Source organism: Equus asinus, chromosome 3, assembly GCF_041296235.1.
Source record: "Equus asinus isolate D_3611 breed Donkey chromosome 3, EquAss-T2T_v2, whole genome shotgun sequence".
In the NCBI taxonomy this organism is placed as follows: domain Eukaryota; kingdom Metazoa; phylum Chordata; class Mammalia; order Perissodactyla; family Equidae; genus Equus; species Equus asinus.
In genome coordinates this window covers 156,335,939-156,348,841 of record NC_091792.1, presented here as the reverse complement: position 1 = coordinate 156,348,841, position 12,903 = coordinate 156,335,939, and the positions used below count along the sequence as shown (strand labels likewise).

Sequence of the window (12,903 nt, the reverse complement as noted above, 5' to 3'; positions counted from 1 at the left end):
TCAGAAGGCGTAGAGGGGAAAGAAACATCAGCTCTGATGAAACGTGTTAGAGAAATGGCGACAAGGTACCACCTTCAAGTTCCATAGGGAGGCACCAAAAAACAAAATGTGAGCAGCTTGAAGGCAGGGACCTCGTCTTCTTTCCCCCGAGACCAAAACAGCTTCTTGACCAGCACTGGGCATGTAGAAAGTTCTGGATGAGTGCTGGAAGCGGGTGAAGTAGAGAAGGCTTTGGTTGGAGAACTGGGAAGCTAGTCCAAGCTCAACCATCATCAAGCTGGGTGATTTCTGTGGGGTCAGTTTTCTCTGGAGGTCTGTCTCCTTCTCCTCAACTAATTATGCAAGGACTTATTTTAGATGACTTCTCGGGAATAACTAGCATTCTAATTAAAACACCGTGATTCACACCAAACCTGTTTATAGCATAACGTGGATCACAAACAGACATCCTTTAAAATACAAAAATCAGTGGCCAGATGGAGCAGATTGAGTAGATTCTTAAATTTTAAAGGCTCTTGTTTGGAAAAAAAATCATAATTTTGAGTTTGATTCCATTTACCTACAAGGAAGTGCTGACTGTTCCCCGAGGAAACTTGTTGGAACTGGGTTGCCTTCGACGGGGATCGCATTAAGTTGATCCAGGTTTTCTGTCCTGGTCAGCGTCCACCCTGCTCAGCAGCAGTTTCTCGTCTGCTTGGGCTGTTTCACACGCGTTCTCTGTGGGCCCTGGCGTCTCACACATGTTGTTTAAAATCCCGGCTCCACCACTTACCGGCTGTGAGAACTTGGGGAAATTTCTAAGCCTCAATGTCCTCCTCCCTAAATGGGGAAAACGAGAAACATGGATCATGAAGAGTTGTGAAAATTCAGAGTGGCAATACCTGTCAAGGACTCCGGGCAGAGGCTGACACACAGTAGGTGTGGTCCAGGGTTACTGTCCTTGTAACTCTTGGATTATCAGGCTTTCCCCCTGCTGGTCCTCCCACCTGGAGCACTGGGTCCCCTGGGCAGGTGCTCCCACATAACCCCCCTCACCCCATCTCCCCAGACTTCCCTCTTCATGGTCCTAATTGCCCCGTGGAGGTTGCTGGTCCTTCTGGCCTGTCCTGCAAGCTCCTGCGAACACGAACGTTGCATTTGTGCAAATCCAGAGCACTCAGCCCCGTGTCCAGCGTGCCACGGGGAGCCGAGCACCTGCCTAATGGACCAAGCTGGACTTCACATTCAGATGTGAGACACATGAAAAGGGAAACTAATTCTGGCCCAGGAACTGCTCCTGACGAAGTGCTGGTGGACTGGAAGCTCCTATTCCCCAAACACCAAGAAGAGAATGAAGCTGAAGAGAACCACTGGCCATGCCCCTCCGCGCCAGGAGCACTGCCATCAAGCGCTCGCTCGTTCTTTCCAGCCCCAAACACCTAACACTGCCCCCGGTGCCCGAGGCAGTTGTGCTCAGTGTGCCAGGAGGTCACGTGGCTGCTGCGTGAAGTGGAAGGGTTTGAATCTCAAGAGATGAGATAGGAGAGGTGGGCAGGGCTGGACTTTACAGGTTCTAGAAGTCTCGCTAAGGAGCTTGGCTTTGTCCTAAGAGCAGAGAAAGACAGGGAGTGGAAGCGAGAGGGTGATGTAATCTGCTTCTTAGTAATTCTGGCTGCTGTGTGGAGAGTGGATTGGCGTGGGGCCGCCCTGGATCAGGGAGCCTGGTTAGGGAGCTGATCAGAGATGGTGGTTGTCTGGGCTGGGAGAATGGCAGTGCAGAGCAGAGAGGAGGAAGAGGAACAGAGAAGACCAGTTCTCTACTTTCCAGGAGTTTTTAATCTGTGAAGTAGCTCACGTCAACACCGCTTTGGTTTACAGATGAGAGTGAGAGAAAGGGCAGTGACAAAGAGGTCCCCAAGTATGACCTTCCCTTCTCCTCAGTACATCCCCACAGAAGGCTGCATGACCTTGGGAGTTAAGTGATCGGTGTCAAGGACAGTCACGTCTGTGCTGGGCCTTCCTCTCAGAGCATATTTTCTCATTGAGAAGCTCTTGTCTTCACAAAGGTCTGGAAGTAAGTAGGGCAGGGACTAGTGTCCCCATTTTTGCCCTCGTTTTCTGATACCCAAGGGTTTCCCCCTCCCCATCATGCGGTTTTCTCCCTGCCTGGGATCTCCGTCATTGTTATCTGCTCATGCATTTGTTTCCCCCATGGACTCTGAAGTGAAGCTGCAGCCCAGTCTTTTCCAGCCCTGCGGGCCATGTGCATGCCTGCCATGCTTTTACAGAATCTCGAGTCACAGAGTCGGAAGGGACCTCAGGGTCCACTGGTTAAAAGTTCCTCCAAGTGCAGGATCCCCCTGATATCCCCACACCTGCAGAGCAGTCAGCTCCCTGCTTCCTGCAGGAAGTCATGGTGATGCCTCAGTTGGGTCCCCTGCACAGCTCCTTTCTCTACCTCTCCACAGCCACTGTTATATCTTTGAAGTTGGCATTTCATTCCGCCTGGCATTACAGTTTCCCTGTCAGTTTCGCTCATGCAGCTGTGAGGCCCTTGAGGACAGAATGCCCCTGCTTTCTTCATCTCAGCATTCCCCATCACCTCGAACACAGTGCCTGCATATAGCAGGTACCTGATAACAAGCAAATGAGTTGAATGAAGGAACAGATGAATGAATGAGTGAGTGAGTAAATGAGTGAATGGCTAGCTCTCATTGTTGGGAAGTTCTTCTTTACCCTCAGCTGACGCATGCCTCCTGCTGACCACCACTTTCTCAACTGAGGTCCACTCATCGACTCCACAGAGGATCACACTCTCCTCGTCCCCATGGGGGCTTCTCACATGGCAGATCCACAGTGGTCTGCATTCTGTTCTTCAGACATGCCAACCTGCTCCTGCCAACCTTGTTCCCACCTCAAGCCTCTTGCATGTCTGCCGCTTCTGCCTAGGACACTTGACTCCCATTTCTTTCCACAGCTGGACCTTCCTTGTCATTTGGGTCTTAGCTCAAATATACCTCCTCAGAAAGGCCATTTCTAACCACTCAATCTGGAGTAACCTCCCCCTGACCCTTCACCTCTTTAATCTCTCTGTGCTGAATCCTGGATGACTTCTTCAGATCTGTCTTCCAGTTCACTAAGTCTTTCTTCATCTGTGTCTAGTCTACTGTTTAACCTGCCCAATGAGGTCTCGTATCAGTTACTCTATTTTTCATCTATAGAGTATATATGTGAATGTTGTAAGCATACTTAAAGTCCTTTTTAGAATCCCTGTTACGTGTAATCCCCTCATAGTGATTTCTCCTATTTATTGTATCTGCTGACCATCTCTCAGGAGTCAAGTACCTTTGTGTTGTTATAATTTTTAAAAATGTAACTTTATTAGGAATTATCATCTATGAGTAACCCATATGGGCTAGGGAGGTGACCCTATGGAGTTCATTATTCCTGAAAGAGTTGTTACATTAATTTCTTGATGGATGCAAGATCAATGCAAGGATTTGGGCGCCAACGTCATGCATGATGTAGGCAAGAGATGATGATTTCTTGTGTTTGGTGTCACTCTCCTGCTTACAATGACAGTGGCTTTATTTGCCTGCTTTGTCCTCAGACTGGAGTGTCATCCAACACAGTGGTACCCAGATGCCAGTGCTTAACACATGAGCTTAATGCATAAGAATCTCCCAGCTTGACACATGAGCATGGAACTCATTGAAAACAAAGATTTCTGAGATTCACCTCCTGGATTCCGATTCCATAAATCTGAGACTGAGCCTAGGAATCTGAATTCTTATTCAGCTCTCCTCATGATTTTTATGTATATTGAAGTTTGGGTACTAGCCGTCCTATATCTTTGAGGATTAGAATTAGACTTATTTTTGTCTTATTTCCTTCAAATAAAAGGATTGAAAGCAATTTACAAGATATGTATAAACACATCTTGAAAAGAAGACTTAAAAAACACCTACACAAACAAATAACCCAAGCAAGTAAGATCTGACTTTATTTAATCCAAGACTGGAGATGCACAGGGTGGTGCAATGGTGTCCTCACCAACATCCTTATCATGGACGTGGCTGTGAGCTGGGTGTGAGCCATTGTTATCCATGTCTGGAGACTCTCAGCATTACTCCAAAACCTAGCTCAGTGAAATCGGTTGTGGGGGCAACAGTGGAACTGCAGAGGATGCTGCTCTCTGATAGGGTTTTAACGTTTCTGGGGTCCCCTTCTGTAAACTGTCAGATTGCCCAAATACACTTACTGATCTGGAAGCACCCGTGAAGGCTGCTCTTGGCAAATTGATCCACCTTGCTAAGCGCCCCCAGCCCTGTTCTCTCACACTTCTTGGCTTCTGTTCAAGCCATTTCCTCTGCCCAGAAGACTCCTGTTCATCCCCAAGACTCCACTCAGCTATCACCATGTGCAGGCAGCCTTCCTCCTCCACCTCCTTCCTTTCCTTCCTTTCTTTTGTCGTTCATTAATTGAGTCCTTTTCATGTCCCAGCACTGCACTGGAACCTCCCAACTTCCCTCCGTCCCAGCATCTGCCACACTGCCAACCCTCCCAGCCTCATCTCCCCCCCGCTGCCCCTCACTTCCCTGCTCTCTCCACACTGGCTGCTTGTGCTCCCTCCCTCTCTCTGCAGGACCTTTGCACATGCTGCCTCAGTCTTCTGCGTGGTAAGCCCCTCCCCTCACTCACTCCTGCCATCCCCCACCTTGGCTGTTACTTCCTCGCTCTCTGCACATGTCTCACTCTGCCTTCCCTCTTCACAGTTATATCTGAGACATAGCATTTATTTTGTGATTCCCAGACTACTCTCCATCTCCTCAATCACACCGTAACCTCTTGACGGCAAGCACTGTAACCTCAGTGCCCAGCGCCGAGCCTGACATATAGCAGGTGCCCAATAACTTTTTGTTGACTGGATGAATAAAGACAGCCCTGAGAATCTCAATGCCTCTCTCCCTTTGGATCAGTTGTTCTTTCGGCCACTGACCCCTTTAAGAGCCCCATGAAAGTTAGAAACCCTCTCTGCTCAAATATACACCAATGCTTCTTCACATGAAATTTTCATTTATTTCAAGGTTCAAAAACACCCCCAAAAAAGAGGGCATTGCCTATTAATTCCAAGCTAAGATTCTTTTCTAGAGAGAGCAGCTGACGAATTGTATACAGATATCATGACTTAAGCCCACCACATTTACAGGTGAAAGTGGACCTCTCAGCATCCTAAAGACTTGTGCATTCTGGTGGCTTTGTGTAGATGCCTCGCTGGTTGGGATGTTCCCTTTAAGACCTCATCTCCCTGATTTTGTTGTTGCAGGAGAGAAGACAACACAGAGGCAAGCACATCAAGCTGGAAAATATTTACATCCCTCCCAACAGACCAGCAGAGCAGAGGCGTCCTCCTGATTTGCGATCCCTCCCAGGGAGCTGAGTTACAAGGCAAACGACTATCTTCCTATTTCACGGCATTCATGGGAATGTCACTACTCTGTATAATGTCAACCTGGGACCACAGAGATGGCTGTTGAACTGTCAGAAGCTGGTATGTATTGGCACGAGGTGGTGGAAGGAGCCTGAGATCTGGAGTCCCAAAGTCCTGGCTGGCTCTGCCATTCCTAAGCCGTGTCACCTTCCACAAATTACTTACCGTCTTCGAACTTCCACTTCTTCATCTGTTTGAGGGTCCAAACGCCTAGCTGACGGTTTTGTTCCGACAGCCAAATAAGCTAATGGCTGTAAAAGTGCCCTGCACGCTGTGAGATGCCTGCCACAAGTCAGGGATCATTGTTGTCTGTAAAATGTGATTCCATCTTCTCGTTCCCGTTACTGATGGCTGCTCAGGAGCACACTCTGCCATAGGTACTCATTACACTCGCAGTTCTACTTAGCTGCCACCAAGATGGAGTATGTGGGAAGCATGGCAGGATAATGGTTTAAAAAATATCTTATTAGCCATCTTGATATTACAGCTCCTGCAGAGCTAATCTGTGTGAAAAATTGTATGCATATGAGCACTTTCCTAGGGAGAGAGGTCACGGATTTCATCAGATTCTCAAATGAGACTGGGACCCCTAGGAGTCAAGCAGACATAGTCTAGGCGGAAAGGACTCCATTAGGGAACCTGGAGACCCAGCTCTGCCTATAACTTGCTGGTGACTTTGAGGATGTCCCTTGGCCTCTCTGGTCTTCAGTCACTCACCTGTAAAATGGGTACAACCACATGCCCTCCGGTATCCTTCCCAGCTCTGACACCTGATGAATGTGTCCTTCCCTGCCTTGTGTCCTCCATCAGAGAGGAGACTTTCCTGCTGGCAGCAAGCATTTGCTGGGTTCCCACTGGGTTCCTGCTGGGTTCCAGGCTCTGGCCAGCTGGGAAGGCCTCAAACCCAGCTTCCTTGCTTCTGGAGTAAGTGGAGAGCTCTTCTTTTCTAAACATACATCACTTCAGGCAACAGTGATGACGAATTGCCCCCCAAATAACCAATCACAGCACCCCAAAGTGCCCAAAGTGCTGCAGCTCCATTTCGGCTTGTTTTGCCCGGCAGTTAAAGAGGACGGTAGCCCAGCCGCTGTGCTCAGACAAAGGCAGTTCGTTCCCTCTGAAGACACTTCCCTGTAAGTTGGAGGACCATGAGGCCATCTTGGTTGGGCGGCCAGGGGGCTAACAGGGACATTTGAAATCTAAGCGTGTCCCGGAGGGGCAGAACGAAGAGCAGGCTACGGCGTAGTGTGACCCAGAGAGCCGAGTTCTTTCCTGCCCTTGCTGCTGGGAGGCAGAGGTCATGGCAGGCGGGCACCTTGGCGGGTGGGGTCTGCCCTGGTGTCTCGGACCTCAGCGGACCCTGGCTGGGCTCAGGGAGGGGTGAGAGGCCAGCATGTCTCCAACCCATGGGCCTGACCTCAGAGAGTTCCTAGTCTACAGTGGGCATATGGACAACCCCTGGGCCAGATCTGGCCCACAAACATGACTGGTTTGGCCTAATTTTTTAAAAAAATTGTTGTAGAATACACATAGCAAAATTTACCCTGTTAACCATTTTTAAATGCCCAATTCAGTGGCTTTAAATACACTCACATTTTTGTGCAACCATCACCACCATCCATCTCCAGAACTTTTCCATCATGCCACACTGAAACTCTGTCCCCATTAGACACTGCCCATCCCCCCTCCACCCAGCTCCTGGCACCCACCATTCTACTTTCTTTCTCTTTGAATTTGGCAACTCTAAGCTTCTTATGTAAGTGGAATCATCCAGTATTTGTCCTGTCGTGATTGACTTATTTCACTGAGTGTAATGTCCCCAGGTTCCATCCGTGTGGTAGCCTGTGTCAGAATGTCCTTCCTTTCTAAGGCTGGATAATATTCCACTGTGTGGATGGACCACATTTTGTTTATCCATCCTCCTGTTGATGGACATCTGGGTTGCTCCCTCTTTGGCTGTTGTGGATAAGGCTGCTATCAACATAAAGCTACAAATACCTACATTGTATTTGTTAATATTGGAGTTAGCAAATGACATTTAAAAGCCAAGAGATTTCTCATAAGAATCTGGATTTCTGGCTTTTCTTGGAAAAGCAGTGGATCTGACAACACGAAGCCTGTCTTCATGGCCACAGTCAGACTGAATGAGGCCAACCCACTCCTTGACCGACAGGCACCCCCAGCCTGCTGGGCCTCAGGCCCCTACTCCCTCCTCAGGTCTCCTCCTCTGCTCACCACCTACCCTTCCCGGTATGCCCAACACCCTCAGGTATGAGTGAAAGCACAGAGGCCCAGAGACATGCAGCGACCTGGGCCCGAGGTCTCACGGGCGGACCGCGATGGGACCTGTGTCACGTGGGAAGGACTGGCTTCTGGTTCCAGCTCTGCTGCTTGCCTGCCCCAAAGACCTTAACCTTCCTGAGCCTAAGCTTCCTCTCTCGGAGGAAAATGGGAGAGACGGTACCTGCTCCGGAGCTTCACACAATTATTGTGATGACGGAAGAGGATGCACGGCAACTGGAACACAGAGTTGGGATTCAGGGGGGCGTTGTTAACAGCGCGGGCTAAGTTAGGCAACTTAGAGTGTGGAGATGGTTTCCTTGTCTGCAAAATGGGAAAAGGGGCTGTGCCCCCTCTACGGGACGCCTCTGAGGATTAACGGAGACAAGGAAGGCAAAGCATCCAGCCAAGGGCTTGGCGCACAGTGGGTACTTCCACATGTTACTTTGTTGCAAGTGAGAGTGTCCTCAGGGCTCCTGATCCCATTGGCAGCAGAGCACAACCCAGCAAGACGTGATGTCACAGGGACAGCCAGGCAGAGTCCATCAGCCTGATTACAAAGTCCACCCTCCACCTATTTCCTGATGGGCCCCTGGGCAGGTCAGCTGCCTCTCTCTGCTCTGCAGACCCCCCACTGTTGGATGGGGCATTATCACTGTCCTCCCAGCACACAGGGGACGAGAGACCTAAGGCGCCTGGCGTGCAGTAGATCTCAGTAGAGTTTAGCTCCCGTCCCTCCCTTCCCAAGCAGAAGTCTGCCTCCGAGCTTAAAATGATGGCTTATTCTCCAAATGTTTCCAAAAAAGCAGAAGAAGAGGGAAAGGTGTTTTCCAGCTTCCCACTGGAATGTCCAGGGATCCCACATTCTTGGGGCCCCGAGCATCACCCATCACTGGTCTTTCTGCCTGTTTGTGTACTTCCGTTCCCTCTGTCCTTTCCAGAGTCCCCGAGGGAGGCCTCTGAGCCACTTCAGAGCCAGCAGGGCATCCCCGGGTGAGCAGTCCTTCCACTGCACCCAGGAGACCTGGGAGGCCAGCTATGTACCCCTGGCAGAGCCCTGCCTCCTTCCCTTTAGGCTTTGAATAAAACGGGAAGGTGAATGGAGAAAGCACTTTGAAAACTCGTAAGTTCTGCATAAATATACAGGATTTGACTTCATGTGCAAGAGAGAGGGAGACCCCCTGGCATGGGAGAAAGAGACTAGGGCTTAAAGCAGAGTCGCTGGGGTGGAGTCCGGGCTCTGCAACTTCTTAGCTCCAAGATCATGGGAGAGTCACTTCTCCTCCTCGGTTTACTCACCTGGCAAGTGGGGCAATAAAAATACCTGCCTCGGCACATACTGTGTACATTAATGGATGAACCAGATGGGAAAACGCTTTGCAGAATTCAGTGTTGTGCATACGTTTTACTCATATCATTAATTCAGTGCATATCTATCATGCGCCTACTGTGTGCCATGATGAACAAGGTGGCCTTCCTAAGGACAATTCAGAGAAGGTCCCCAAGCTAAAGAAGAAAAGGACTGCTTGTCAGATGGCTATACTGCGCATTCATAGATTATGATTAGCAACAGCCCGCGAGTTGGCATGGCAACGTTTCTCCATGAACTGTCGGCAGTCTTCTTAAAATAGGTTCACCAGAGGTGTGGTGGCAGTGGAGACACACAGCGACAGCGTGGGGCGATGGCTGCGCTCACCAAGGTGGGCAGCACCACCACCCATGTGCTCAGAGTGGTCATGCCTGTCCTTCTTCCAAGCAGACCAACGGTGCAGCAACTAAGATAACAGATCCGGAAGCATCCATTGTTAGAGCTGGAAACTTTATCTGGTAGAAACACCCCTGCCTTTCCCCATCACAGGTGAGGAAACTGAAGCCCAGAGAGGTTAAGTGACACACCCACAGTCACACAGCCCCTTGATTGCAGATGGAACTGAATCTGGCTCTGAAGCCTTTCACGGAAGGTTCTCCAGCCATGCCGTGATGCGGGCTGTTCTGATTTGGAATTCTAGATCCGTGCCTGATGCAATTAATTTTCTAATGGGTTACAATCCATATGGCATCACTTAGCAACGTGTACTAGATGAAGGAATTCTTTCCTTTTGTGTAGAGTCCATCCCCGTTTCTCCCTGGAGAAGCCCTGAATCCCAAGATATCATGGAGACTCACCTACTTCTCTCTAGGCTGAGGTATCTGTGGCTTAAACCCACCCCTCCACGCCTTCCCCACCCCAGCTTCCCAGTGTGAAAATCAAGCCACAAATCCCATCAGAAGTTCATGAACCGCTTTGCGATGAGAGATTACCGTGTGAGCTTCGTTGCCCATCACTGCAGAGGACTGGGAGCCCAAATCCTCTCAAGATGAGTTCCTCCCCTTCTGCTTGTGTTACTCAGCAAGTTGTCGAATAAACTTTAGAAACTCGAGGGGGCTTTTTACCTCCAGGCTGGTGAGCTGCTTTGACGAGAGTCACAGCTCTTGTTTAATTCCGGGATGAGACTCTAGGACTGGAAAGTGGAACTTTTTGAGAACTCAGTCAACTTTTGAGAATAGGGTGCTAGACGTTTCTGACATGTTTTAGGTATTCAACCTTCTTTCCTCTATTCAGACAGTGCCTTGTAGCAGAAAGGGCTCCTGGCTGGGAGCCGGGGAGGAGGGGGCAGCGTGAGCTCTGCTGTGTCCCCTCTCTGGGCATTCGCTGGAGATGAAGGCTGCGGTCCAGAGTGAGGATTCTTCATTCTGCTTGCATGCTGGTCTCCCCTGCAGAGCTCTTAGAAATCTGACGCCCAGCCCCTCTCTAGGCCACTTAAATCAGGTTATCTTCGGCGGGGGGGCCCAGGCACAGATCTTTAAAAAGCTCCGCGGTGATTCTCTGCGCAGCGAGGGGGACACCCCTCAGACTGTCATCTCACAGACTCTTTCAGCTCTCCCATCCCCAGTGTCCACTACATTCCAAGGTGCCTCTGTGGGTTTCTTCCATGTTAGACTCATATTTATTTTTGCTCCTTGCTGAGAAAGAAATGCTTACTCAGAGTTGACAGGAGGAAACTTCTCATCTTTGGAAAATTTTTGACCATGAGTCAGCTTTGTAATGTCCCCTTTCGAGGTCCTTTTAAGCAGCTAAGGGTCTGTGTGACAACAAAACACATGACATGCTGTGCACTCAGTTCCACCGTGGCAGACCCTGAACCCTGAGCTCTTGGTGGCTGACCAAGGCACAATGACGTGAAAGTTCAGACCACACAATTGCATGATGCCCCAGGCGCACAAAGGGGTCTCATGGGTTCAGTTGTTTGCATCCTAAAGTCTTTCAGAAATAGATATTCTGAGTCCACTATGGTACATAAACTTACCAGTGGTGTAAACAAATGGAAGCAGATTCTATTCGGCATTTGCACCAATGGCCAACTGTGTTCCTGCCTGCTTTGAAAGAAATTCTGTGGAAACTCTCTGGTGCCTTAAAGAGGCAGAGAACGAGAAACCCCTGGGGTTTGTTAACATACTTAGTCCTCTTTCCTGTTTTGTGAGAATTTCTTGAAAAAGTGCATGCCTTGAACCTAAAATTGCTTTTAAGAAGTCAATAGGCTTAGGAAGAAAGGATTGGGTTTTCTTTATCCCGTTTGATCCTCCCTAAGTCCCACTCTGGTTTCAGCAGCACAGCTTCCACCCAAATCAGACTTCTGCATCCTTGGCATAAATGTGTTGGAGTCACGGAAAGACTAATGGAAGAACTGATACCATCAAAATAAGGTTTGCTCCAAAACCGGGTTTTTTTTCTGTCTTTGAAAAAATTCATCAGGCTATGCCAAAAGGTGGGCTGATGGTAACTTTATATGATGGTAGAACAAGGGAAGAGAAAGAAAAATGAACGGAACTGTTAAAAATGGCTGGAAACTTGATATCAACTCTGTATCAATATTTTCGTTTTCAAGTGAAGTAATATATTATGATGTTTGTAAATGTGACATTGAAAGTGATGGAGACAATGAATATCTATGCAGCCATGTTATAACTATTCACTATTAGACTTTTCACTGGGACAAGGACGAGTTCCACCCCTAACAGAGATTGGAGAATGACTTATGGGCCAGATGCACTGGGTCCAAACTATGACTCTGCCACCGCCTGGCTGTGCAAACTTGGAAAACACACTTACCTCTCTCAGTCTCAATGTCCTCCATGGGAACGTCAGGGAAGGTGTGAGCGTTAATGAGATAGCACATGTTTTCTAAAGTACCCAGCACATAGTAGGGCTCTGTGGATGTTGGGAGCCTTCCCTCACCCCTTTAAAAATGCCGAGATGCATTTCAATGCAATGGTGGGGCATGTACCACCAAGCTGAGTTGGGTGACAAAGATGATCTCCCAAAGTTCACGTTTGCACAACCAGCTTTTGATGGCGACACTGGGAAGGGACTTGGGTGTCACGGTAGAGGCAATGGACAAGGCTTGTGACTTCATCTGGGCAGAATCTCCCTGTTCTCCTTACTCTTCCCGGTTGAAACCTGGGCAGACATCACACAAAAGCTGTGAAGCACAAACCTCAGTTTGGAAACTGTGTACTTTCCCACTGGTTCCCGAATGCACAAAGCTCCGCACCTTGCATGAATCTAAAAGGACTCTTGTATTATATGTCTCTACTAATAAACACCAGGGTCCGAATTCTGGCAGTCCAAGTCTTCTGCCCCTCCCCCCCAGGCAGAAGCATTGGTTCGCGTGGGAGTGGTCTGGCAACACGAGCAGACCCCCCTTCCTTTTGGATGCTCTTCAGCAGGACCCTCCCTTGTGTCATGGAGCAGGGGCTGTCCCCAGCTCCTGAAGCCGAGAAATGAACAGAGCCATCAGTCCTTGGAGATGCTCGTGGGATTCCTGGCCAGTCATGAATCGGGCTGACACTCCCTTCTGGGTTTTCAAGATTAGTGATGATTGCTCAATCTTGTGTAAAATAGGCTGGCATTTTCTCTTGTTACCAAGATGTATTTTTCTATGTTAGTTAAATGTATAATTTGTGTAATTTTGTACATTAAAATGTATGCTTTTACACAATTAAAGTTTTTTTCCCTTTTGAATGTTTAACGTATTGATGGCTACAAAGTGTTGTAGACCCTGACACGACACAAAAAGGCAATGAAGCCAAGACTCCTGATTTTCAGTGGAGAA

The 12,903-nt window shown here is 48.8% G+C and overlaps 1 protein-coding gene across 4 annotated transcripts in view; it reads left to right on the top strand.

Moving 5' to 3' along the window:
* Positions 1-12,903, top strand: part of C3H4orf50 (chromosome 3 C4orf50 homolog) — a 120,913-nt gene extending 108,010 nt beyond the window's left edge. For 3 of the 4 annotated variants that reach the window (XM_070506258.1, XM_070506260.1, XM_070506257.1), the window contains one exon: positions 5,306-5,441. Coding sequence is in view for 1 of the 4 variants with exons in the window: in XM_070506259.1 (XP_070362360.1) it covers positions 5,306-5,419 (114 nt within the window). In the remaining 3 variants the exon portion in view is untranslated. Of the gene's footprint in view, positions 1-5,305 lie in introns of all 4 variants that reach the window. The other variant, XM_070506259.1, reaches the window with a different exon arrangement.